We start from the raw sequence: 25,868 nt of genomic DNA on the forward strand, positions 1-25,868 counted from the left end.
TGTGAGTAAGTCACTGGCTCTTCATTTGACCTTAATGAAATACAAGCACAGTTTCCTCACAGCAACACTGAAACCAAGAAATGAAATGAAAACAAATCTGCTAAAGAGACACAGGAGCTCCCTGAGCCATGTACCAATACATTTCATCCTGAACAGACCAAAGCCCAGACCAGATACAGCCTGGCTGTGATCTGTGTCCAAATTTACCATACTCATGAAGCCAGGGTTGTTCAGCAAGCCAGCTAAATCAAATCCTCCTGGACCTCCGGTCTGTAAGAATAAAGAAACCACACGCAGATGATGACATCCTCTTGCTTCCTGACGCACATTACAAACATTAATACTTTACTCCCCATATTATCAGAATCTGCCCCTTAAACCATGACAAAGGGAAGAGGCTCTGTCCATGCCCTCTCTGTAAAGCTCCGAGTCACAGACAGCCTCGGGGGATGAGGCTCACTGAGGGAGTCAAAGGACAGACATCTGCATCACATGACTTACTGATCACCTCTCTCACCAGCTCTAACCCACTACAACTGCCAAGTTAAACACACCCACTTGGTCCCCTTTGCACTGGAGAAGTCCTTAAAAAATTAAAATCCCCTTCAAAATGATAAAGTAACATGTTCCTGCCCAGAGCATGTCAGCAGCACAGTCACCAGCTTCCTGGCTAGGAAACCTCCAGGTTTAAGAAAAAAACCTTTGTAAGAAAAGATATTGATATTGCTAATGGGTCACTAGAAAAAAAAGCTGGATTTTAGGAGTAGTGACTTTAATTAAGAAAGGTGCTGAAGGCAAAATTGCTGTTTTAAAACACTCCTTTCTAATCAGTCTCATTTTCCAGCTCTTTCCAATAAGCCCAAGGTGACCGTGCTCAAGCAGTCAAGAGAAGTTACCCTCTCTGGATTTTAGTGGAAATGTTCACAGCAGGACTCATTAACTCTCTCCCCTCTGCCTGCATACGAGATTTATATTCTAAACACAACCCAGGTCATCAAGGCTCTGCCAGACAGCCCCTGTTAGCACTTACAGTGAAGAAGCCTCCTTCTAATCTTACCCACATATAACAAGCATTAGTTTCAGAACTTACTGGACTAGGAGTCTCCTTCATTTTCTGTTCGGCTATTTTAAGGTTTGACTTGTATGTATCATTGTCTGGATCCAGCTCCAGGGCTTTTTTGTAGTAAACAACAGCTTCTGTGTGTTTATTTAAACTGGAGAGGGCCAAGCTATTAAAGTGGAAATAAAATTAAAAGTTAAGAGTTAAATAAGCACTTGCAGTCTTCCTCCATCCCCAGCAGAGGTGAAACACTAGGTATTTTTGCATGGCCTTCCAAGGCAGGACACCACTGATAGTATCACTGCCACTAGGCATTTTGAGATTAAAATTCTGGCACAAAAACCTGCTCTTACTTACCCCATTCTGCCATAAGCTTTGCTGTAGTTTGGATCAATGCCTATAGCTCTTTCGCAGTCTCTCACTGCTCCGGCATAATTTCCTAGTTTACTGTATGCAGCAGCTCTGGAAGGAATGGAGAAATATGTGCAGAAAACAATTATCAGCTTGAATATGCTGATCAAGGTCACCCCTGTTCCCTCTCTGTAGTCTCCTGTTGTACAAGGCAAGGTCAAGCGTGAACTTGACATAAATCCAGGCCATATCTAGGTGAGCAGGCTGCTACCCAAACACCCAGCTCCACATTCTGCTCCTACTGCAAGTAAATCTAGGCTCTTACTCCTCCTTACAGACCTTCCAAGAGGAGCCTGGGCTCTGGGGAGGCACACAAGTATCACACTTGCTAGCTCAGATAATCTCTCTCAGCTTCCCTTATGCCTTGATTTTTTTTTTTAGTCATAACAACTGTTTCATCCATTTCCCCACACACTCCATATGAGAGGGAAAACCATTTTTGAAGCCATAACATGCTCATTCAAGCCTCAGTCTCCCAGCTCTTATAGACATCAGGGCACCTGCCCAAGACCTCATGGGTCTGACCCTCACCCAGCTAAAGCAAAGCTTAGCTAAAAGCATCAGTGGCAGTTCCTTGCCCCAAGAAATACCTCACCACATCATTAGCTTGTGTGCAGCCAGGTTATTCTCATAGCCAGCTGTACGTATGTACTCATGATAAGCACACAACTAAACCAAATCCTGATTCAAAGTCTGTTTTATTCAATAATTATCTTCCCCCCAACTTTCAAACACTTTTGCTTAGAACTGAAAAATAAATTCGCTCGAGTACCCAATTTTGCACACACATCACGTATATAATTCTCAATAACGAGCCTTCAACTTGTCTCATTTCACTCCTTTGTTTGTATCATCAACACAGCCTCTCCAACCTGGGCTCTCTATCCCACTTAGAGCTAATGGCCTGAAAGCAGGCAGTATTTCTTGGCATCCTTGTATCTCCTCAAATGCCTAATAGAGTTTGTTTCCACACCCACATCCTATCTAGAGATGCCAGGGCACAGAGCTGGCAGGAAGCACAGGAATGTGTCACTATGAGCTTAAAAAACACACAAAGAGCAAGCAACAGACCAAGCAGTCTACAGAATCATAAAAAAGGGATTTTGACCATTCAAGAGTCTTAGATATAAGTAGTAAGCACAAAAACACAGGTGTACAAGGGTGAAGAAAGATAATCAGTACCTGTTGCAAAAATACACAGCATTGGATGGATTTAATTCAATTGCTTTTCCATAGAAAGACACAGCAGCTTCAAAGTTTTCTGCCTTCATTTGTTCATTTCCTAAAAAGATGGTGGAAAGGCCCATTACCAAGTGAAAAATGGGGACAAAGAAAAGCAACAGGCCTGGATCTATGTTCTACTTAAGAAAACAGGAGAGAAACCAACCACTCGCAACTTTTGCTGGTCAAACTGCTTGCAAGTGTGAGGCACATTCAGCAGCAAGGTAGGGGAACTATGTCTTGGCAATTCCAGGTTGCCTGATCCTGCAAGCCCCCTCAGCTGTCCTCCCACCTCGGGCACACCTGAGGCCTCCCCAAAGCAGCACCGCATCCTGAAAAGCGCTGCAGTGTGTCGGCTCAGAGAAAGCTCTCCGTTGCGCTTCAGCACTAATCATGCATGGCAGAGAAAAAGGCAACACGCAGAGGAGAGCTCAACAGGAAAGATGCCCTGTCCTACACAGGGCAGGCTTCTTAGGATGCAGAAGAAACCGCTGACCCAGCTGTCTATCTAGGCTCTGTGGTAGCTAAATTATGCCAACCTACACACACTCCTGGAGCGCAAGCAGAGAAACAAGCAGAAATGGAAGGGTTGATCCCATTTGCCTTCCCCCCCCCCCCATTCCAAGCATTCCCCAGGTGCTGAGTGAATTAAACCTCCCTCCCCATTGTCATCTAAACCTCATTATACACCAGCTCCAGAGGAGGTTACCTTCAGTCTTGAGTCTTTCAGCTTCAGCTATGTCATCTTCAGAGGGGGTGATGGGCTCCGAATTTGTTCTGATGTGTTCAGGCTCCTTACAAGGAAAGGGAGAACATTGCGCTGCAATAAGGACTCCCACTGAGATGTACTACACCTCCCTGTTCCCAAGCGCTGGCTTATCGAGCCCAAAACATTTCACTCCCACACACCTCCGAGGGGGCAGCATCGCCACAGAAATCGAGCAGAGCTCGTTGCTTTGGCTGCTTCAGTTGAAACTCAGCACATATTTTGGGGCGCTCGCTCACCTTTCCTGCAGCAGCTTCAAATATTTCAGGAAGAGTCTGGGACACAGCTAGGCCTTGGTCTTCCATCGAGACCCCAAATGCTGTCTCCAGGCACTGGATGGCCACTGGACAAGAAGAATCAGGTAATTCGCTTTCCCCATTCTACCTAAATACTTAGACTCCTCCCACAGCACCTGAATTTCTTACTGTTGAACATACCAGAAAAAAAACCCACTCTAAACCACACCATTCCACAAGCCAGACTTGATATTTGGGCCATATCCTCAAAATTTGCCAAAACCTCAGAGCTGGGCAAACCTTAGCTCTGGAAACCAAGCTCCTGGATTGAGTCAGTCACAACTCCCATCCCCTCAGGTGACTCCAGAGCAGGTGCTGGGGGCAGAAGTTCACCAAACTGGGGCTTTACCAACCTTCCCACAGCCATGGGTGGCAAAGAGCAAGGGGAGAAATGTTTCAGGAAGTGGTCGCTTGCCAGAGGGTGGCTACTCTGTGAAGCGCTGTGGCCACGCAGAGGTGCACGGACACCAAACATGGGTCCTGCAGGGGCTGCGGCTGCCCCCGTCTCCTCCCTCAGCAGGCACCTGGTCAGGAAGCTGTTCCCAGCAGAGGGGAACGCCAGCAACATGACAGAGCTTAGTTTTACAAAGCTCTCGTGCCACATTTTACAGTCCAAAAGCACCAGAAATAAACCCCTCCTTCCACCCTCTTCTCCTGCCTCACCCAGGAATGTACCCACTGCTCTGCAGACGTGCCTGCGCTCTTTCAGTGGGACAAATGTACAGGCCAAAGACTAAAGCATAAGCTCCTTAAGTGGATCTTTTAAGATCAGTGTGCTCTCGTTACCAGTGAAGTCCTTTGAAAAAGCCTATATAAATACTCCAGGGCATGCTGTGGAAGAGCATTTTGATAGCAAGACAGGAAAAGCACTCTGCAAGTATAAAACACTTCCATACAGCCACAAAGTTCTCATTTTACACTACACGACGAGCCTCCTGACTCCGCCTCATTTAAGAGAAAACTTTTAAGTCACAAACCCAGGGTCAGGGAGGCTTTTGATCCCATGTATATTCCTTCCTCAAGCTAATCTGCTTTTGAAAGAGATAACAAGAAATCAGATAAGCAATCACCATCCCTAGTGCCCTGGATACCTCCCCAAGATGACAAATTCATTTCAAATCTTGAGCAAGGTTTGATGTTGGGAACAGCCCAGCCTAGCAAGAGGCAGAGGAGAGTAACAGCATCCAAATTTCCCCAAGCGTTGGGCTGACAGACCTAGACACGTGAAGAGGGAAGCGCATACAACCACCTGCCTACCTTCCAAACTCTCTTGAGCATCTGGAGACAGACCCCCATTCTGTAGCTGGTCGTGTAGAAACTGGATGATGGAATAGGCAAGGCGCTTCTGGTCTGCCATTCCGGGAGGCTGTCAGCAGTTTGTTTCAACTTCTTGTAACTTTAAAAAAAAAATCTGTAGAGAGAGAAGTTGTATGACTTGATGGACAAGAAGTCCAAGAGCTTTTCTGCTGCTCTCCCCGCTATGAAAGGAGAGGATAAGGACCGGCCAAGGCCTCCAGAGCCTTCATTAAACTCTCTGCTGTAACCACGACCCCTTTATGTGAACCCTCCAGGCCTCAATTCACCCTCTTCGGCGTGAGCTGCAGAGCACAGTTCTGCCCCACAAGGCTCCTGCCAAGGGAAGTCCATTGAAGGTGTTGCAGGCACTTGGGCAACTACCAAAATGTCTCTGACTGACCAGGACTAGATAAACTGAGCGCTGAGGAGACCACCACTAAAAAAACACAGTCTTCTGCTTCCAGAGCATAACTTGATTCTGAAACAAAAACAAGGGCTGAAGCAATTTGCCACCGTTAGCAGAGCTGGCGTTCAGGGCTGCCAGTCCTCTGCACTGCTTGCCAGTCTGCATCACCTACCCCGCCAGGATGCCAGGGGTATAGGAGAGTGAGGACCCAAAGCAAAGCAACCCCCATAAGCACACCCCAAGGCTGGGGCTTTGCACAGATCCCAGCACAGGTCCTGTAAGCAGGACAGATGCAGCTGCTTGCATGGCGTTGCTGAGCTGCAGTGCTCTGCCTCTCCAGAACACTTAACTGGGTCTGTAGCACAGAAAACCATTCAGAGTGATTTAACAGAGAAATTAAGTTACTTATAAACAGCACCTTTGTGAAAGGGAGCCCAACAGAGCTAAGCTGGCCCCAGCCCACTGACAGACACCAGAGATACCACCGGTCTCAAGAGCAGACAGACGTTGTGGTGTGTGCCATGGGTGAAAACCTGTGCCGGGCTCCCAGCCCCTGGGACAAGCGAGGCCAGAGAGCCCACAGACCCTCCCGGGCCCCCGGGGGCAGGCAGAGAGGAAGGAGGCAGCGCCGGGTCCCTGACAACAGTCCAGGCCGCGGCTCCCACCGGTGCTCCCGGGCAGGCAGAAGAGAGGCAGGCCTGAGGGGCACGGTGGGCCCCGGCCAGCGTCACCGCCCCGCTCCCAGCAGGGCAGCCCCGTTCGCACACCGCTTCGCGAGGAGACGGGAGCACCGGCAGGACTCTCCCTCCCGGACAGGGGAACGCGCCCGCAGCCCGCGCAGGGGGGACACCCCGCCACAGCGCCGGGCCCGGCCCACAGCGGACCCCGGGCGAGGGAAGCGCCAGGCCCCACCGCGAGCCGGGGCCCAGCCGCTACCCCCACCAGGACCGGAGGCAGACGGCTCCCAGCGGGGAGCGGAGCGCGGCCGCGGCCGCGGCCCGGCCCGGCCCAACCACCCCCTCCGCCGCCGCCGCCCCGCCCCGCTCACCGGGCGCCCCGACGCTCGCCTCAGCCAAGGCGGGCTCAGCACTACGCATGCGCTGCGCCCCGCCCACTGCACCTGCGCACTGCCCCCACCTAGAGCGCGCCTGCGCCGCCACCAAGCACTACCCGCCCCGCCTTTATGTGGCCAGGAGGAGGCGACAACGCAGGCGCGGAGTACTTGGCGCATGCGCAGTCTGCGCCTCTCGGAGGCGGGGCCAGAGGGCGGAAGCGCAGCTGTCGCCCCGCCCTGCTTTTTACCATAGAGAGGGGGCGTTGCCATGGGAACGGGTGGGCGGCAGTCCCGGGCCGGGGCGCTGCTCCCGACGGGGCTCCGCTCCCGCTCCCAGGCCCGTGGCGTGGCCCCGCAGCCGCCGAGGCCGAGGGCCGGGGCAGGGATGGGGCTCTACGTGTGCGGGCGGATGGGCCGCTCCCGCCGGCCCGGATGGGGTGAAGGGAAAGGGAGAACGGCCCGGTCCTCCACGTTCCCAGAATCCCTCGGTGCGGCCGCTCTCTCTGCCCGCCTCTATGGTTGGGGCACATGCTCCGTGCGTGGGGCCGGCGCGGTCTCCTCCCGGCCTCGTCAGCAGAGCGGGGCCTCCCGGCACCCCCGGCACCCCCGGCATGGCCCCCCCCACAGGTACCGGGCGGCGGCGGCGGGGGGGGGCCTGGGGGGCAGCGATGGGGCTGGGGCGGGGGGGGGAGCACACGGGCGGGGGGGAACGGCGGGGGGGAGGAGATGAGGGCAAGGGCGAGAGGCTGGCGTGGCAAGGGGGAGATGGCGGAGAGAGGGACGGGGGCAGGAGGAGGGAGGCGGGGGCAGCTCCCCAAGGGCTGTGCAGGGAGGCCGTGGTCTCCTGCTGCCCCCCCCGTCACCTCTCTGCCCCCCAGCTCCCGCCCCGGGCAGGGGACAGCCTTGTTCCCGGGCTGCGACAGCCGCCCCCCCGTTCCCGTGGGCAGAGGCACCTGCCGGGGGCACGGCGGGGAGAGAGCGGGGAGGGAGTCGGGTTTCTGTGAAGGGCTTGTCGTGACTGAGAGGGTAAACGGTGCCCGGAAAATAATCCGGCTGCTGATTGCCGCCAGCGCCCTGGTTCCTTAGGAGCCCGGCTGCCCATCGGCGTGGTTTGTTTGCTGGGCCTCTCCTTTAAGTGCTTTTATCGAGCGTTAGCTATGCAGCTGAATTTTCTTTCCAGCCCGTGTAGGATTGCACCTCACAGCCCGTTTCCTCCCCACCTCCCCAGGTAACGTTGTGGATAGCCAGTCCCCCAGGCTATTGGCAAATCAGCTGAGATGGGACCTGACTGCCGAACAGATAGAGAACATGGCTGCAGAGCTCACGGAGAGGACCAAGCTTGTGTACGACTGGGTGGGCTCCCAGGAGCAGGGCGAGGTGTCCTATGAAAACACTCTCAAGGCACTGGCTGACGTGGAAGTGGAATATACGGGTACGTACACCGGCAGGGAGTATTGGCTTTCTGGAAATCAACGTGTTATGAAGATTTTTCTGGTGTTTTTTTCGCTCTGTACTGTCATCTCCTTTTTTCTTCCCTTGGCTCCCTCAGCAGTATGTTGGGTTTTTTCCTCCAGTTAATGTTTATACAGCTAGATATAAGTACACAGAGTAGAGTAGATTTGGAACGGAAGAGCGAGTCTAAAACGAGGACGGCGCTTTGGCAGCAGGACGGTCTGCGGGAGGAGCAGCCAGGTTTTCAAGGTTGTCTCCTGCTTTTGTGTGTCAAGGTGCATTAGTGGGAACAAACGGTGCCTTGGCAGAAATGGTTCGGATGATCTCAGAAATCTTCAACTGTTTTCTAACTTTTTCCCTAAGGCAGCAGATAAACGTCTCTCCGTGTGCCTTGTTTAAACACCGCTGTTGTTTTAGGGATTATGTGTAAAGTAACATGACATGACGGCACGTGCTGGCAAACGATGCGGGCTTCGGTATATCTCTGGCTAGTTATTTACAGCAGTAGAGTGCCAAAGTCACGCAGCTCCCCTCCTGCCTCGCGGCATCTGTTAGCTGTCCTGACCGCCTGTGTTGCGAGGTGTCACGTCTGTAGGAAGCACAAGGCAGCCTGCAAGCCTCTTCTTTCTTCTCTCTGATTTCTTTTTCCTAAAATAAGAGGAAAAACCCTTACTAAGCGGAGGTAATGTTAACTTCAGCAGATCTGTCAGCACTTTCCCTGGCCAACAGAGAGTAGCTGCCTGCTCACCTTCTGCTGGGTGTGGAGAGTTCTCGTGCCTGGAGGGCAGCGCCTTCCTGCTGGAGTTGTATTATTTGAGGTTTTGCAGAGGTGGTGGCAGGGAATGTTCTCCCTGTTTTCACTTCTAAAATGGAAATACGTCAGGACAGAGCACACCTGAGACGTGGTGGCTTTTGAGGAGCGCCTGCAGTAAAGATGTGTCACTTTTAGCCTGGTCCTCTAAAGAAAGGAGTCATGCAACGATGCTGCCCGTGCGTCTGCCAGCATAGAAGTCCTGTGATTCTTGAAACCGTTGATACTGGCTATGGGGGGGCAAAGGCATTGGGATCTCACAGGCATGAAATTTGTGTGAGTTTAGTGAGAAAGATGGATTGTAGTGGGGAATCAGTGGACAGATGTGCTCAGCAGCGAGGAAGGGGTGAACGGGTGCTGTGGGTGGCTGAGTGCTGCTCAGAGAGGACAGCTCTGGGTTTGTCTGATGGCAGCAGCTTGCCTTGCTCTTCCTTTGCGTGGGCGGGCAGGTCAGGCTCCAGGGCTGTCAAACTGGCTCCCAATTAACACAGGCTCTCTGTATACACTCCCACTCACGAGCAGTTCTGGGACATGAAGCCGTTGCCTTCGCTGTAATCCCTCTTCTGTCTTTCCAGTCCGTCGGAACATGCTGGACTTCCCCCAGCACGTCTCTCCTTGCAAAGACATCCGTGCGGCGAGCACCGAGGCTGACAAGAAGCTCTCGGAGTTTGACGTGGAGATGAGCATGAGGCAGGACGTGTACCAGAGGATTGTCTGGCTCCAGGTGTGTGCTGGGGAGGATGCTCTGTCAGTGATGCAGCTGAGCAGGGCACTGAAACCTCCTGGAATTACAACAAACCCTTTTCCCTTGTCCCAGAGCCTAGAAGTGAATGATATCGAGTCAGGTCTGGAACTGAATCGCTGAGTGATCGTGGCAGAATGGTCCAGCTGTTAGTGAGAACTGGGGAGTTGGGGTTTGAGGGCTCTGCCCCCCCCTCAGGGCCTTGATACCCCTTTGGTAAAATGGCTCTAGTAAACCCAGCCTGCCTCACTTGGGGAAGGGGCTGGGTAATGCCCCAGCTGTAAAATGCTGAAAATTCCTGTAATTTTCCTGCTGAAAATTACAGCTGAAAAGTGCTGTAATATGGCATAAAGGTGAGATGTTTAAAGCAATCCGATAGGAACTAATGCACCAAACCAAAGCCTTCTTGTGGGGTGTTTCCATCTGCTTCTGGGTCACTGGTGTTACAATAACCCACAACTCCCGCCGGGAACCAGCTTTCTGCAACACCCGATCCTGCGGTTCCCTGTGCTGATGGGTTTTGTTTTACAGGAGAAAGCAGAGAGCGCTTCACTGAAGCCTGAAGCAAAGAGATATCTAGAGAGGCTGATCAAATTGGGTAAAAGAAATGGGCTCCATCTCCCTGAGGAAACGCAGGAGGTGAGATCACAGAGCTGAAGTAAGCACACGTAGAGGAGGCCTTGCAGGGCTAACGGGACAGCGTAGCTTTAGAGCAGAGGGCTGAGGCTCAGACTCCTGAATTTTGCCCCTGATTCATGTGACCTTGGGCACCTTGGGTGATGTCTCTGGCCCGTCTTTTTCCTTTCCGTTGGATGGGGACGACTTTTACAAAATGGGGTTGACGCTGGGAGTCGGGAGGCTCCAAGAAGCTGAGATTGCAGATGGTGCTGTGCAGGTCAGGAGTGGAAGTCGCACCCGGTCCCCACGTGCAAAGGAGCGGTCAGGGAGGGTGCCCCACTGGGGCTGGGGTCGGGGTGAGCGGGCTGGGGGGTGCTGAGCTGCTCAGGGTCTCCTCTCTTATCTTGTGCCGGTGCGTGGAGCTCGAAGCTGGGTTAAAAATAGAAGAGAAGGTGAAATGAAGTAAGGGTAGGGGAGGTTGTTGCTTGAACACCTGCAGCTCCTGAGCTGGCAGGAGACAGTTGGGACCTTGCTGAGGTGGCTGCTTTCCTACCAGGTGTGATCAAAGGGAGCCTGTTCTAGGCTGAGAGCTCAGCGCCTGCATGCAATTAATTCTGCAGCGTTGCCTTTGAATAAAAGCCAAGTGCGGACCGCTGGGCAGCTCGGCAGGCAGGCTGCTGGCTGGAGACGGTGAACGGTGCTGTTTGACTTCCCCCTTTGGACTGACTTTTCTCTCTTCATCTGTATTTTAAAGAAAATCAAAGCTATTAAGAAAAAGCTGAGCGTCCTTTGCATAGACTTCAACAAGAACCTCAATGAAGACACCACCTACTTGCCCTTCTCAAAGGAGGAACTAGGTATGGAGTGCTCGGGCTTATTTCTCTGCTGGTGTGGCCCCGAGTGCCTGGATTCCTCCGGCCAAGGAGCAAGAGCCTGTTCCTGTGCTCCGTCCCAGAGCTGGTGTTTTGGGAGAGGCCTGGGCTCTCCATCAGTCCTGTCTGCTCTTTTCTCAGGGGGGCTCCCTGAGGACTTCCTGAACTCCCTGGAGAAGACAGAGGATGGCAAGCTGAAAGTCACCTTGAAATACCCGCACTATTTCCCTCTCCTGAAGAAGTGCTACGTGCCCGAGACGAGGAGGAAGGTGGAGGAAATGTTCAACTCCAGGTGCAAAGAGGTAGGTGGGCCTTGCTGCTTGCCAGCAGGGCCAGACAGGATGCCAGGTCAGGGCCAGGCACTGAAGGGGTCCAAGATTTGTGCTTCTTTCCGCACTGGGGCTCGTGCTTCCTTTCTTGCTTGTGTACCCCACTTCACTCTTTGTCTGACTCTACCTTGCAGGAAAATTGCTTGATCCTCAAGGAGCTGGTGGACTTGCGTGCTCAGAAAGCCAGTCTCCTGGGCTTCAACACGCACGCGGACTTTGTGCTGGAGATGAACATGGCTAAAAGCAGCAAGACGGTGGCTACGTTCCTGGGTACGGCACTTGGCTGTGGAGGGGAAGAGCAGGGGCATGGGGCTGCTCTCAGCCCCGGGCGCTAACCCTGCCTGCCTTGGTTTTCCTAGATGAGCTGGCCCAGAAGCTGAAACCCCTCGGGGAGAAGGAACGGGCTGTGATCCTGGACCTGAAAAAGAAAGAATGCGAGAAGCGTGGCCTGGAGTTTGACAACCGCATCAATGCCTGGGACATGCGCTATTACATGAACCAGGTGGAGGAAACCAAGTACAGCGTGGACCAGAATCTGCTGAAGGAGTACTTCCCCATGCAGGTGGTCACCATGGGCCTGCTGGCCATTTACCAGGAGCTGCTGGGGCTCACCTTCCATCTGGAAGAGAAGGCTCAGGTCTGGCACGAGGACGTCCAGCTCTACACGGTGAAGGACACCTCCTCCGGGGAGACCATCGGCAAATTCTACCTGGACCTGTACCCACGGTGAGGCCTTGGGTGAAGTGAAGCGAGGGAAGAGGGCTAGGGCAGGGGGAGCAGAGCCTGCCGTGTGCCTGGGGAAGAGGAGAGGTTGTCCCACTCCAGACGCGTGGCTGTGCGGAGGGAGCGGTCTGTAATCGGGCAGGGCTGTCCCAGGAGCATGGGGTTGGTGTGAATCGCAGCGTCACCAGGAGTTTCTGCCCTGAGCAGGACCACGCTGCCCTGTGCGGTGGCTCGTGGCTGGCCGTGGGGGAGGATCCGTGTAATGGTCTCCTCTTCCTGGCCTAGGGAAGGGAAGTACGGGCACGCGGCCTGCTTCGGCCTGCAGCCGGGCTGCCTCTTGCCGGACTCCAGCCGTCAGATCTCGGTGGCTGCCATGGTGGCCAACTTCACCAAGCCCACGCCGGATGCGCCTTCCCTGCTGCAGCACGACGAGGTGGAGACCTACTTCCACGAATTTGGGCATGTCATGCACCAGCTGTGCTCTCAGGTGAGGCCTGGCTGGGCTGGCAGAGGGCTGGTTTGTGACCTTTCCCCTGTCGTGCTCCCCTGTGGGGTTAAATGACTCCTGGCTCTGAGCTGGCTGTGTCTCCTAGGCGGAGTTTGCCATGTTCAGTGGGACACATGTGGAGCGGGACTTTGTCGAGGCACCGTCGCAGATGCTGGAGAACTGGGTGTGGGAGAAGGAGCCGCTGCTGCGCATGTCCAGGCACTACAAAACTGGAAACCCCATCCCTGATGAGCTGCTGGAGAAGCTCATTAAATCCCGGCAGGCGAACACGGGTGGGTCCCTGCGGAGGGAAGTGGGAGCCAGCGAAGAGGAGCAGGAGGGGAGTGAGGGCTGTGTGCTGTCCCCAGCGAGGGCAGAGCCTCGCCATGGTGTCCCCTGCGTGTGGGGAGGGGAAGGGGACCCTTAGTGACCTGGCTGGGTAGAGGAAAGGCTTTGTCTTGCTCCTTGTGGGGACTGAGAGGACCGAGGGGACTGGGGGGAAGGAACCACATCTGCCTGCTGTTAACGTGGGACGAGCGAGGGTGGCGTGGCAGGAGGTGCAGCGGGCTGGGTGCTGGCACAGTGAGAAGACGTGCAGGGGGAGGCAGGGATTATCTGCAGGCAGGGAACGCGGCTGAGGCCTGAGTGGGCGCTGCTGAACTGGGCTGGGCTGGGGAAGTGGGTTAGAAGTTGGGCGTGGGGCGAACTGTGGGAGCCCCCCGGCCTGCCCTGCTGCGATCCGGCCTCGGAGATGCTCCTGCCTGCAGGCAGGAGCTCAGTTTGCCTCTTCTTTCTGGGAACAGGGCTCTTCAACTTGCGTCAGATCGTCCTGGCCAAGGTGGACCAGGCACTGCACACCCAGACGAAGGCCGACCCCGTGGAGGTGTTTGCCCGGCTGTGCGAAGAGGTGCTGGGCGTCCCTGCCACCCCAGGTACCCAGGGGCTTAGGGGTCTCACTCTCACTGTCTCTCTAGGCCTGACCTGCAAGCTTGGCTCAGCAGGTTCTTTTCAAGGCCGGGGCTTCAGGCTGGCTCAATGGGGACGGTTTTTGCTGGCTCCAGGAAAAGCAGGGCTGAAACCATACAAAAATAACTGGAAAGTTCTTCCCTGTTTCCCCTGGGATTGTCAAAAAGCTGACCCAGTGCCTGCTCTGACACATTTACAGCACAGAGGGGTTTTTCCGTGCTGTGAGCGGTTCCAGCAGCCTTTCCCGTTAACGCCCCTTCCCTTCCTTTGCCGCAAAGGTACAAACATGCCCGCTACGTTTGGCCACTTGGCCGGAGGCTACGACGCCCAGTACTACGGCTACCTCTGGAGCGAAGTGTACTCCATGGATATGTTCCACACGCGCTTCAAGCAGGAGGGGATCATGAACTGTAAGGTAGGGAGGACGTCCTGCGCGGCCGGGCTCTTGGCATGTGGCAGGGGCTGCCTCCCCTGCCAGAGGTGGTAGGAGACGGCAGCGTCAGTGGGAGGGCGGGTGTCCTACGCGTACCCCTGTCTCTCCCTCCTCGCAGGTGGGCATGGATTACAGGAATTGCATCCTGCATCCTGGCGGTTCCCTGGATGCTTCCGACATGTTGAGGAAGTTCCTGGGCCGCGAGCCCAAGCAGGACGCCTTCCTGGCCAGCAAAGGACTGAAGGTAGAGAGCAACTCGCTGCCTTCGGCCTGCTGAGAAACTGCTCCGGTCCGTTTTGAGTCAAGCCAGCTCCTTTGTCTACGCACCAGTCCTCTCAGGCCAAGCAATACCCGGTACTTCTGTCACCAAACACATCCTGGGCCAACCCCTGCCTGCAGCTGTTCCTCCAGAATCCTGCTCCAAGCTCACCCCGGGCTTCAGGAGCCGGATTCAGCCCTGGTCCAGGGCTCTGCGGTGACAGCTCTGCAAAGGGAGTTGAGTCGCCTTTGTCACCCCCCCGAGGGGGATGGGGCTGTCGGTAGCCCACACAAATTGGCTGAACTTTGAACCTGATTTCTGCGTGAGGGTGAGTTTCGGCCTCATTTATAGCCGGGGAGGAGGGCGAGAAGAGTTACCAAACTTGAATCGTTGTTTTAAAATCCCTTCTTTTTAAGAAATGAGACTTCCCACCAGGCTTGGCTTGTTTTGTGCCCCGGGGCAGACTGACTGTTCTGAGCACAAAACAAGCGGCCCAAGGAGCTGCGTTGGGAGTCCTGCTCTCCCTGTCTTTGGGCAGCCATGGAATAAAGATGGGGAGATCCCAGAGCTTAAAAACGATTGCGTTTACTGGAACGTCCTGCCCTGAGCCCCTCAGATGTTCCTGCCTGGGCGGCAGGCCTGGGAGCGGGGCAGAGATGGCCAGTGCAGCCCTTCCCAGAACAGGGGGTCTGGGCAACGTGGCCTGGTCCCCGCGCACTGCCCGGCGTCCTCGGGAGGTTGTACCTTCCCCCAGGAGTATCGGAGCTGCTGGGACCCCGTACCCAGGGCGGTCTTAGGGCAGCCGATGCCGTCTGAGCTCAGGTCGTGGCAGCAGAGGGTGTGTTGCTCTTGCTGTCACCTCTAAGCCAGGGTGGGACAGGGAAGGGCTGTGGAAAAAAAAAAAAAAAAAGGCGGACAGCTTCAAACAACACGGATGCCGGGGATAAAAATACCAAGCGGGCTTTCTGCCAGGCCTTGAGCGGCCGGGCTCTGGGTGCGGCGCCGAGCCGGGGAATGGCAGCCAGCCCTTTGCCCAGCCTTGGGAGCAGCCAGGCTGTGCCACCTGCCCCCCCAGCTGTTCCCCTGTCCCCAAGAACCCTAAAACCAGTGCCCGCGTGGCATGGCATGGCATGGCATGGCATGGCGTGCCTCCTTCTGCTCTCTGCTCGCCTCTGCGGTGCTGTTCTTCCCGGTGCCGCCGAGCCCGAGCAGGCAGGAGGGCAGCTCTGCCGATGCGTGCAGGGCTGTGGGTCAGAGCTGCCGGAGGGGAGTGCTGACCCCGAGGGCAAAGGCTGATTTCTGGTTTTGCTCACGTAGGAATCACGCGCGGGCTGGAAAGGTTTTTAGCAGCGAGTGCACAGGGCAGGTGGAAGGCAGGCTGCTTCCTCGGTAGCGGAGGGGAGCGGAGGACCTCAGAGGGGGAGCTCCCACCGGCGTGAGGGATTTGTGGTGATGGGGTGCTGAGGGCAGATCTCATCTTCTGGTGTCCCACCCCACCTCCAGCCTCGGGCGCTCTGCGTGACGCCGTTTGAGGGCTGCGGGATTGATCCCTCCGGCTCTTCCGTGGTTTGAGCACACAGAGGGTGCCGGTGAGAGGCCGAGTGCCCGCGCTCGCACCCACCGTCCCGGCCCCGGCCAGGGCCACACGTGGGAGCTGCCGTCCCTCCCCAGGGTCTCGCGCTGCAGCTCCCTCCCCAGCTGGGCTGTCGTTGCCTTTGCTTCTCCTCTCGTCTGGGCTGCGTCACCGGAGCAGCTCTGGCTTCCTTCCCCGCAGCCGCTGATGCGAGCGTTGGAAGAAAGCTCGCCCCAAGTGCAGACAAAGTCGTTGCTGTCACCTCCCTCCCCCAGACCCCCTGGTGACACGGGAAGGCCGGTGACACCCTCCCTCGCTGGTCCCCTCTTGTGCTGACATGTGGACGGGTCCGTAAGCAGCGAAGTGGCTCCTTGGTCCTTGCCGGGGCCACGTTGAGCATCTTGTCTTTGTCCCCACCCTCTGTTTTAGGCATAGGCAAGTGTCTGTCCCGGGTGCCGGCTGCGCAGGGCCGGGCGCTCTCGAGTTGACGCTGTGGGTGTTTTAAGTGTCATGTTTTTACTGAGCTTTCAGGGTTTTCTTTCAGACCTCTTCTCTCGAGGGAGAGAACTGAAGCTGAACAGGGAAATCGCGCACTTTCCTCCCTCCTTCCCAGGCCACAAATAACTCTGTCCCTCCCTCCAGTAACCCCTGCTGCTGGCGGTGCGGTGAGAGGTGCTGCCGAAGGCTGCGGCCGGGCAGAGCGGGGGGACCTGTGCCTCCCCAAGCACTGCTGTTCCCTGGGTGTGGGTGATCCCCCGGAGCGACACCGGGCACCAGGCTCCCCGGAGCTGCACCTTCTCCCCGCCACCTCCTCGTCCCCATCCCGTCCCAGGCTGGCAGGGAAGAGACGTCCCTTTCGGGTTTGGGTTTGTTGGTTTTTTTTTTTTCCCGTTAACCTTTTCTAAGGGTAAACTGGTGTGTGTGTGCCGTTCGTAATGGTCACGTCCCACCCTGCTTGTTTCAATGACTGGATTTTAGACGGTTCCTAGCACTAATAAAGGTTTTCCTAAGCAGATGTTTGCATGGCTCAGGTCCCGCTGAGGAAGCTGCTCCTTCGCCGGGGGGAGATGGTTGTCTCCTGGTCCCTGCCCGGCCAGGGGAGCAGGGTGGCGAGTCCCGGCGTTCCTGGCACGGCCACCCCCTCACAAGCCCCGCCGCAGCCCCCCGCAGCAGTCTGCACAGTGGATCCTGTCCCACGAAGACGGGCACCGAGCGGCAGGCGTGGGGTGGCAGAGTGTCCGGCGTGAAGCCCTGGGGAGCGAGAGGCAGTGACCCCCCCGTCCCCACCGTGTCCACACGGGCCGTGCCCCCCGCTGGCCCCTCACCTGGGTGAAGAAGCCGTGGTCCAGCACGTCCCGCAGGCTGGGCCGTGCCGCGGGCTCGGGGGCCAGCAGGCAGGCGATGAGGGCCCGGGCGCGGGGCGAGAGGTGGGGGGGCAGCGGGTACCGGCCTGCCCGGATGCGCCGGTACAGCTCCTGCCGGTGAGCCGCCTCGAAGGGGGGGCTGCCCGTCAGCGCTGCGTACCTGGGGGGGGGTCCAGCTGCTCGGCGGGGTCGGGAGCACCCCCTGCCCGCCTTCCCTCCCTCCAGGTCCCCGCTTACGTGGCGCAGCCCAGGGCCCAGACGTCCGAGGGCACCCCGTGTCCCTTGCGGTCCAACACCTCCGGGGCCAGGTAGTTGGGTGTCCCGCAGAGCGCCCTGGGGAGACGGGCAGGGTGAGCCGCGGCCCGGCAGCACCCCCCGGCAGCACCCCGGCCCCACTCACCCCCAGCACCGTCCAGCCGGTGCCTCCCGCCGCGCCAGCCCCAGGTCCCCGATCTTCACCTGCATCTTCTCGGTCACCAAGAAGTTGCCTGCGGAGGGAGATGAGCCCGAGCGGGGCTGGCGTGGCTCCCCCTCCCGCCGCCCCGGCTCTGCCCCACGCACTCAGCTTGAGGTCCCGGTGGACGATGCCCTGTCCGTGGAGGTAGCGCAGCCCCGAGATGATCTGCCGCAGGTAGTACCGCACCTCCGGCTCCGTCAGCCTCCCCCGGGCCCGCAGGATGTCGGCGAGGGACTGGGGACGGAGCGAGGTGCCAGCTCGGGGCCTGGCGAAGCCCCGGCATGGGGATGCTCCGTTTTGGGGTGCTGGCACTCGCTCACCCTCCGGCTGCAGTACTCCAGCAGCAGGTAGACGTGGCTGCAGTCGGCGAAGTGCCCGTGGAGGCGGACGATGTGCCGGTGGCGCAGGCGGCCGTGCAGCTCCCGCTCCCGCTCCACCTGCGTCGGCGTGAGCCCGGCAGCCCCTCGGGGAACCCTCTGGATCCGGGGACCCCCAGCACGCACCCTCGGGGAGACGGGGATGAGAACCCACCCAGCGACCCGGGAAGGAGGGAGAAGGGGCGAGGGCAGGGCTGTGGGGCTCTGCGGGGTCCCCGTGGGCATCGCTCCCCCTCCCTGGGGACTTCGTGTTCCCCCCCCCAGACTCACCCTCTCCCCGATGCCGACTGCGGTGAGCCGGGCTCGCGGGATGACCTTGGCTGCGTAGACCCTGCCGCTGGCCACCTCCGTCAGCTGGTAGCAGCGCCCGAAGGTGCCCTGCGAGGACAGTCCTGGAGTGAGCAGCCCGGCACCCTGGGGCGAGCCAGGGGCGAGTGGCCGCGGCAGAAGGGGGTCCCGGGTGTCGGGGTGCCCGGCCATGTGCCCTTCCCTGGGGGCCAAGGAGCCCAGGGGACCCGGTGGTGGCCCCAGACACCCGCTCCTCTCTGGCTCAGTCCCAGCGTCCCCCCTGCTGCCTCAGTTTCCCCTTCCCCAGAGGGGATGTGGTGGGCACCTCTCAGCGTGGGACATATCAGGGACCCCCTGCAGCCCCATGGGGTGCGGGTGTGTGACACTGCCAGGGTGTCTGGTGAGGAGGGGGTGCTGGCTGGGGTGAGGGGCTGTCTGGGGGTGCAGGGATGGGGCCGGCGTGGGGGTGATGAGGGATTTACCTCTCCCAGAAGCCGTCCCCGCTTGTAGAGCATCCCGCTGCCCGTGTCCTCGACGTACCATCCGGGGAGCTCATCCCCTGCGCACCCCCGGCCCATCCTGCCCGCTCTGCTGTGCCCTGCAGCGGGGACACCCCAAGGGACACCCCCACCCCGGCACCGTAACCCCTTCTGCTCCGGGCTGGGGGTGCCTGGGGTTGCACTACGGGACCTGAGGGTGCTGGGTGCGAGGGGGGGGCACCCAGGACCCCAAGCCCTCCCCCTCCCCCCCCAAGCAGGTCCCTCTGCGTCTGCCAAGCACTAAGCACAGACCCTCGGTGGGACCAAACCCCCCCCCCCCCCCCGCGGATGCAGGGAGGGACCGGGAGGGTCCCGGATCAGGATGAGATGGGGTGGGGGGGGCCCGTCTTCCCCTTCTCCTCTGCATCTGGGGCTGGTGGGGTCCCGGTCCCCCCCTCTGGGGACCCCCTGGGGACCCCACCAGCCCCCCTCGCCCACCGGTTCTCCGGGCCCCGAAGGGTTAACGGGCGGCCGGGGAGGGCTGGGCGCACCTTTGGGGTTGGATATTAATAACGCGGCGGGGAGGGACGGGAGGAGAGCAGGGAGGGGGGGGAAGCCTCGCCCGGCCCCCCCGGAGCTGCGCAGGCGATGCCCGATCGTCCCGTGTCCCCCCGTCCCCGCCGCTGAGACGCCGGAGCGGGACTGAGCTGGCCGGGACGCCCCGGACGAGGGGCGGCATGGCCGGGTGGGGCTGTCGGGGCGGCTCGGTCCCCCGTGGGGGACCCCACGATGCCGGGTAAGGTCCCGATTTCTGCTTAATCCCTCGCGGATCCCCAAGATCCCCCCCCCCCCCTCCCCGACGCCCCGCCTGGGGTCAGCTCCGCTCCTGCGGGGAAACTGAGGCACGCGGTGCCCCCCCCCCCCCCCCCCCCCGCCCTCCCCGGGCATCACCCGACCCTCGCCGGGCTTCGGACCCCCCCCATCCCCTGCCCTGCCGGGGGGGCTCAGGCGTGCGGGGCTGCGGGCGGCCACTCGCGACCCCCGGTCCCCGTGGGAGCTGCGCGGCGGAAGGAAACCGGCTCGGCCGGGGGATTCCCCGACACGGGGCTGGGACCCCGGCACCCCCCGGCACCCCCGGGCTGGGCGGGCCGGGGTCCCTCCAGGGTCAGGCGCTTTGGGAGCGGGGGGGCCCCCCGCCGCCCCCCATCCTGCTCGGCCCACGGCGGGGCCGGATCCGGATCAGGGAACGAGAGGGAGTCCCGGCCCCGCCGCGCAGGGCTGCTCCTGTCCCGGCAGGCAGCGGGCCCGGCCCGGCTCCCCGCCGCGGGGCCGTGGGTGCGGCGGGGCCGTCTCCCGTGGCCGCAGCCGCGTGGGCACGTGTGCGGGACGCGGCGTCGCCCGCTGGGCTGCACCCACCGGCCCGGCCCCGCTGGGGCTCGGAGGCCCCGCCGTTGCCGTGCGGTACCGGACGCCCCGCGTCCCCTCCGGCTGCGTCTCGTCGTGCCGCTGCCTCGGCTCCTTCCCCCTCGCCGGGGGTCCCCCCCCCCGGGGGCGGGGGGGGGGCTCGGCGGTGGCCGTGGGACACCCCGCTGCGGGCCCCCGGTCCCTGGGCACGGCGGGGCTCAGGGCTCCGCTCCCGCAGGCACCCGCGGCCGTGGCGGCTGCTGCTCCTGGCCTGGCTCAGCCTCGGCTCCGCGCAGGTGAGGGCTTCGGGGTGCGCAGCGTCCCCCCCCGGGCTGCTCCGGCCCGGCCCCGGCGCTGACCGCCACCTTCCTCCACGCAGGGTCCGGTCCTGGGGACGCTGGCGCGGGTCCCCGAGCCCCCAGCCCCTGCTCGGCCCCGCCGGCAGCCGGCCCGGGGTGCCTGGGGGCCCTGGGGACCCTGGAGCTCCTGCTCCAGCTCCTGCGGGGACGGCGTTGCCCTCCGCACCCGGAGGTGCCTGCGGTGAGTGGGGGACGGGGCGGCATGGCCCCCCCCCGGGGCGGCCCCCCGCAGCACCCGCGCCCCGTGACACGGCTCCGCCACTGCCTCCGCGCGGGTCCCTGCGGGCCCTCGGCACCACGCTGTGCCCTGGCCAAATTTCACCCCGATTTTGGAGGGGAAGGGATCGGGGAGGGCGGGGGGGAGCCGGACCCTGCCGCCTCCATCCTGGGGTGCGGCTCTGGCAGGATGCGGCCCCATGGGGGACATGGTGGTCCCCGCTCCTGCTCCCCCGTGGGGATGCATCCCAGCCCGGCTGCGGCCCGGTGGCTCGGTGGCATGCTGGCCCCGGAGACGGGGAGAGTCCCCGTGGGGGACGCAGGGTGCAGGCAGGGATGCTCGAGGGGCCCGTGCCCCGGCCCCACGGCGCTGACGCTGTGGCCGCAGGTCTGCCGAGGAGGAGCCGTGCACGGGCGACCCACGGCAGTACCGGCTCTGCCAGCTCCAGGTGAGCCTCGCGAGGGCCATGGCACCGGCACGGCCGGCCCCGGTCCCGCTCCCGTGGGGCTCCATCCTGCCGCTCCCGCAGGGCTGCCCCGGCGGCTCGGTGCCCTTCCGTGCCATGCAGTGCTCCCTCTACGACAACAAGCCTGTCCTGGGCACGCCGGCCCGGTACCGCTGGGTGCCCTTCCACGGAGGTGAGTCCTGGGGCGGCATCACGGGGCTGACCGGGGGTCACGGCTGCCACTGGTGTCACCCCCTTCCCTTCCCGCCCGGCTCCGGCAGCCCCCAACGTCTGCGACCTCAACTGCCTGGCTGTGGGGCACAACTTCTACTACACCTTCGGCCGGGTGCTGGACGGCACCCGCTGCGGCCCCGGCTCCCCAGACCTCTGCATCAGCGGGCGCTGCCTGGTGGGTGCACACGGGGCCGGGACCGCCGGGACCCCCAGCCCTGACCCCCCCCACCCTGAGGCCACGTCTCGGCTCCCTGCAGAGCGTGGGCTGCGACGGGATCCTGGGCTCGGGCACGCGGCCTGACGCCTGCGGCCAGTGCGGTGGCGGCCACGACACGTGTCTCTTCGTGCACCGGCTCTTCCAGGGCGTGGACCCCTCCTCCGGTGAATGAACCATTGCCCCGGCCCCCTCCATGGGTGAATGCTTTGGCTCTTGGCTCCCCTGTCCTCCCCTCCCCCGTCTGCGTCCCCAAGGCATCGCCCGGGTCCCCCGTCCCCTCTCCATCTGCCCCATCGCCGCCGCCGCATCGTCCCTGATCCCTTCCTGTCCCCAGCATGCGGGGACAGGGACGGTGGGCTCGGAGGAGACCCCTCACTGGGGTGATTTTGCCTCCTTGCAGAGGGTTTTGCTCCTCTGGGGGCTGGGTGGGGGGTCTCTGGGGCACCCCGGTGGTCCCCAGGGGTGCGCAGAGGTCCCTGGGGACACCCGGGGTCCACGCGGTCCGTATCCGGTGTCCACGGGGTGCCTGGCCAGGCTGCCGGGACGATGATGCCCGTGAGGGCAGACAGCCCCGGGTGGCACCCCAGGGCCTCCCAGGGCCATCGCGGGGTGCCCCAGATGTCCCAGTACGTGGGGCCTGGCTGGGTTAATGCCGCTGGGGACGGGGACGGGGCTGGGGCTGCCCCAGACCCAGAGCTCCCCTGTGCCCTGCCCCCTCCCACCCCCGCCCTGGCCCCCCTGTCCCCGGGCTGTCCCCTCGGGCCGTGCCCCGGCTCTGCCCTGACTCTGCCCCCCCCCCCCCCCCCCAGGTTATTTTGGGTACATGAACGTGACCAAGATCCCGGCTGGGGCCACCCACATCAAGGTGACGGACAAGAGCCGCAACTACCTCGGTAGGACGTGTCCTGTCTCTGTCCCAGTCAGTCCCAGTCCATCCCAGTTGGTGCCACCGGTTGGTGCCACCTGAGGGTGCGGGCAGGGCAGGGTGGCCGTGCCGTGCCGTGCCGGTTCCCCCACCCAGACGCTGGTTTGAGTATCGCGGGTTCAGTGAACTCGCCGGCGCTCGGGACGCTTTTCCAGAGGCCGTGGCCATGGGTTTGGGAAGGGCTGAGCTGGAGCGGGGCCAGCCCAGCCACCGTGGGACCAGGACAGGGACCCCCGTCCCCAGACTCCCCAGTCCCCCTCCCGAAGCAGCCGGGGCCCCATCCCCGCTGGGACCAGGGCTCGGGGGCTCGGGGCGGGGGGGGTTTGCACACCAGGGTTTGGCTCCGGCTTGGGACCGAAGCCAAGTTCTTACAAGAAAGCAGATTTCCCCCGAGCCCCGACCGCAGCTCTCCCAGCCCACGCTGCCCTCCCCGCTCGGGGAGAGGCCTCTGGTGGGGACCCAGGCGGCCGGGCTGCCCCCCAGCCCGGCCCAGCGCGGGGGTCCCAGGCACACGCGCTCCCTCCTGCAGCCCTGATGACGAGCGATGGGCGCTACGTGCTCAACGGGGACTGGTCCATCGCCTGGCCGGGGCCGTACGAGGCAGCCGGCACCCGGTTGCGCTATGCCCGGGCCCCTGATGGCACCGAGAGCCTGGAGGCGGCCGGGCCCACCAACGAGGACCTGCACGTGATGGTGAGGGCAGGGGCGGCGCGGGGACGGGGGGCAGCTGGCCCCCAGCCCCCATCGCTCCCCTTAGCTCTGCCCCTGCCCGCGCAGGTCCTGCTGCAGGAGCCCAACCCTGGCATCGAGTACGAGTTCTGGCTGCCGCGCCGGCACCCCGAGCCTGGCCGTGGTGACGCCAGCCCCCTGCGGCAGCCCCAGCCCCGGGGGGCCGGCAGCCCCCCGCCCCAGGAGCCCCCGGTTACCCCGGCCCCCGCGCCACCGCCCCAGCCCGGGGGCTCTGCCACCGAGCCGCTACCGAGAAGCCCCCCTGGCCGGAGCGGGGCCGGGGCTGCTGCAGGTACCTGCTCCCCCACGGGGGTCCCCACAGGCCCCCGCGCCCCTGGGCTCTCTGCTGCGGGGAGGGTCCCGGAGAGCCCTGGGGGTTCTCCATGAGATGGGGACCCTAAAAAAGGGCCCCCTGACTTAACCCTCCCCGGGACCCTTGGCAGCCTGGCGTGTCCCCTCTCTCCTTATGGGATGTGGGCCCCCGTGCCCCCTCCCGCCGCCACAGCAGGGGGTTTTGGGGGTGCCGTGTCCCCTCTCCCCCCCTAAACTGCTGCAGCTTTGCCCCTGCAGGGAGATGCGGGAGGTGCCACCCGGCCAAGGGACGCTCTCAGCGCATCTGGCACTTCTGCCAGAGCGACTTCGGTGAGCGCCGGGGACGGGAGGGGTCTTGGGGCGACGCTGGGGGACGTGCCCGGCTCAGGGTGCCCCATGCCCGCCCCGCAGTCTTCCAGGGCCGGATCCTGGCACGGCGCTTGCTGGGGCAGGAGACGCGCTACGAGGTGGAGGTGAAAATGCCGTATCGGCACCGCTTCCCGCTGGTGGCCCGGGAGTACGTGTGGGTGCCCAACACCTGCGGCTGCCCCCCGCTCCAGGAGGGCGGCGAGTACCTGCTCATGGCACGGCGGCACGTCAACTACGAGCGCACGCTCAACCGCATCCTGCTGCAGGACGACGGCTACGCCCGGCCATGGACGCCCCGCGAGGACCGGCTGGTGCGGGAGGCAGCCCGGCACTGCCCGCAGCCCCGGCCGCCCTGAGCCCCCCCCCCCCACCCCCGGCTCCATCGCCCGGGGAGGGGGTGGGCCGGCGGGACCCCGAGGGCGAACCCGGGGGCTGGAAATGCTCCTGCCGTGCGCCGAGCCCTTTCCATGGCCGTGGAGGGGCCAGGGCCCCCAGGGCCCCCCGTCCCGCCCCCCGCCCCGTGCCGGGCATCTCGCCGTCCTTGGGGTGGACTTGGCTGCGGGGGAGTGGAGGAGGGTGGTAATTTATTTTTTTGCAGAAAATAAACCTGTATATCACCTTGCTTGCCGTGTGCCCCTTCGTGGCTGGAGCCAGCCCAGGGTGTCCCATGCCCTCCCCACCCCAGGGTGCCCGGGCAGGGGGTCCCCTCCCGCACCCCCACGCTGAGCCCCCGGAGCAATGCACCCGCCCAGCAGCGCGTCCCTGTCCCCGAGATGGACACCTGCCAGGCTCTGCCTTCCAAGGTCGGGGACCTGCCGCTTATCTCTCTTCCGGCGGAGGCGAGCGGGTCCCCCCCCCTGTGCCGGAGCCCCCTCGCCCGTAACCCAACCCGTGGGCTGGCGGGCGCAACCATGGGGCCCACGGGGGAACGGGACGCGCCCGGGGGTCCCGCGGGGATGGCCACCCCGGGAGCGCTGCGCTGGGCACCCCGGGGTGCGTCGCCCGCTCGGGGTGGTCTCGCGCCCATCTGGGGGTGGCTTTGGAGCTCTCCCAGCCTGTGTCGCTGGTGACTGTTCCCAAACCGGGCATGGGGCCGGGGCTGCAGCTGGGGGGTACCTGGGGTGGGTGCGCTGGGGTGCCCCGAGTGGCAGCTGCCAGCCCAGGAGGGTCCTTAGCGTAACGGGGAATTAATCACAGGAGCCAGAGATGAGCCCTGGGGGCAGCTGGGGCTCTGTACTGGGCTCCCCAGCTGGTCCCAGTAACTGGGACCCAGCCTGGGTGCTGCCCGGTGCTCCGGAGCACAGGCGGAGACACCTTGGGGTGATTAGGGCTGGAAAGGCGTCTCCACCCTATAAAAGTGCCCCCTCCCACCCCCATGGCTGCTTTGGGGCTGCTGGAGGGGGGGGTTGTCCCCGAGCAGGGTGGGTGTGCTGGCTGCTGCGCCCTTGAGGGTCCCTGGGGTGGGGCAGCACCCCCAGCAGCTCTTTTGGAGCGAGCGATGCCCGGCGGCCCCGGGGCTGGGGCTTTGCGCTGTCACCTTCGGGCATCCCGCGCTTGGGGTGTCCCCGCCCGGCTGTCCCAGCCATGGCGGGTTTGGGGACGGTCACCCCGCGTGCAAAGAGACCCCGCAGGGAGAGCAGCGGGGACCCGGGGCTCTCGGCCACCAAGGCAGGGGCTCGCCAGCGGGCCAAGAGCCGGCAGAGAGAAAGGGAGCGGAGGGAGCGTTGCCCGCTGCGGGGCTGGGACCCCTGGGAGCGTGTCCCGTGTCCCTCCTTGGCGCCCGTGACGCCCAGGAAGGGCCGGCCGGCAAAGCTGCGTCTCAAAGGGGAGCGTTGGCGGCCGCCGTCTGCTCCCCCCTGCCCCGGGGAAAGGGGTGAGCGTGTCCCCCGTGGGGTAACCCCTGCCTGGGGAAGGGGA

The 25,868-nt window shown here is 61.9% G+C and overlaps 3 protein-coding genes across 6 annotated transcripts in view; 2 read left to right on the forward strand and 1 right to left on the reverse strand.

Annotated features, from left to right (window-relative positions):
• SGTA (small glutamine rich tetratricopeptide repeat co-chaperone alpha) overlaps positions 1-6,602 on the reverse strand; it is a 71,430-nt gene extending 64,828 nt beyond the window's left edge. For all 4 annotated transcript variants that reach the window (XR_012778746.1, XM_075524395.1, XM_075524393.1 and 1 more), the window contains exons 1-8: positions 6,505-6,602; positions 5,012-5,165; positions 3,698-3,801; positions 3,402-3,486; positions 2,654-2,753; positions 1,418-1,522; positions 1,091-1,229; positions 208-270 (exon numbers count right to left, since the gene is read on the reverse strand). Coding sequence is in view for 3 of the 4 variants with exons in the window: in XM_075524395.1 (XP_075380510.1) it covers positions 208-270; positions 1,091-1,229; positions 1,418-1,522; positions 2,654-2,753; positions 3,402-3,486; positions 3,698-3,801; positions 5,012-5,111 (696 nt within the window). In the remaining variant the exon portion in view is untranslated. The remainder of the gene's footprint in view (positions 1-207; positions 271-1,090; positions 1,230-1,417; positions 1,523-2,653; positions 2,754-3,401; positions 3,487-3,697; positions 3,802-5,011; positions 5,166-6,504) is intronic.
• Positions 6,603-6,804: 202 nt separating this feature from the next.
• On the forward strand, positions 6,805-14,612 carry THOP1 (thimet oligopeptidase 1). Its single transcript, XM_075523905.1, has 13 exons — positions 6,805-7,137; positions 7,739-7,942; positions 9,349-9,497; positions 10,047-10,154; positions 10,888-10,990; positions 11,147-11,307; positions 11,469-11,604; positions 11,694-12,060; positions 12,343-12,544; positions 12,651-12,837; positions 13,348-13,476; positions 13,789-13,925; positions 14,062-14,612. Exons 1-13 carry the CDS (start codon positions 7,026-7,028, stop codon positions 14,218-14,220), a joined length of 2,154 nt encoding a protein of 717 aa, XP_075380020.1. The 5' UTR covers positions 6,805-7,025; the 3' UTR covers positions 14,221-14,612.
• Positions 14,613-19,381: 4,769 nt separating this feature from the next.
• ADAMTSL5 (ADAMTS like 5) lies at positions 19,382-24,437 on the forward strand. The gene is made up of 12 exons (XM_075524034.1): positions 19,382-19,536; positions 20,383-20,440; positions 20,524-20,684; positions 21,108-21,168; positions 21,250-21,358; positions 21,447-21,574; positions 21,657-21,780; positions 22,426-22,509; positions 23,071-23,234; positions 23,319-23,562; positions 23,841-23,912; positions 23,994-24,437. The coding sequence occupies exons 1-12, from the start codon at positions 19,478-19,480 to the stop codon at positions 24,305-24,307; spliced, it is 1,578 nt and encodes a 525-aa protein (XP_075380149.1). The 5' UTR covers positions 19,382-19,477; the 3' UTR covers positions 24,308-24,437.
• Positions 24,438-25,868: the final 1,431 nt, after the last annotated feature.

The sequence above is a fragment of the Mycteria americana genome, chromosome 24 (genome assembly GCF_035582795.1).
Source record: "Mycteria americana isolate JAX WOST 10 ecotype Jacksonville Zoo and Gardens chromosome 24, USCA_MyAme_1.0, whole genome shotgun sequence".
NCBI lineage: Eukaryota > Metazoa > Chordata > Aves > Ciconiiformes > Ciconiidae > Mycteria > Mycteria americana.

What these genes read in the sequence shown, in the direction of transcription:
- THOP1 (XM_075523905.1), top strand. Translation starts at nt 7,026, where the DNA reads ATGGTTGGGGCACATGCTCCGTGCGTGGGGCCGGCGCGGTCTCCTCCC. An exon ending in CGTGGAAGTGGAATATACGG is followed by an intron (nt 7,943 to 9,348) that starts GTACGTACACCG and finishes CTGTCTTTCCAG; the next exon opens with TCCGTCGGAACATGCTGGAC. An exon ending in TGCACCAGCTGTGCTCTCAG is followed by an intron (nt 12,545 to 12,650) that starts GTGAGGCCTGGC and finishes TGTGTCTCCTAG; the next exon opens with GCGGAGTTTGCCATGTTCAG.
- ADAMTSL5 (XM_075524034.1), top strand. Translation starts at nt 19,478, where the DNA reads ATGGCCGGGTGGGGCTGTCGGGGCGGCTCGGTCCCCCGTGGGGGACCC. An exon ending in GCATCAGCGGGCGCTGCCTG is followed by an intron (nt 21,575 to 21,656) that starts GTGGGTGCACAC and finishes GGCTCCCTGCAG; the next exon opens with AGCGTGGGCTGCGACGGGAT. An exon ending in CAAGAGCCGCAACTACCTCG is followed by an intron (nt 22,510 to 23,070) that starts GTAGGACGTGTC and finishes TCCCTCCTGCAG; the next exon opens with CCCTGATGACGAGCGATGGG.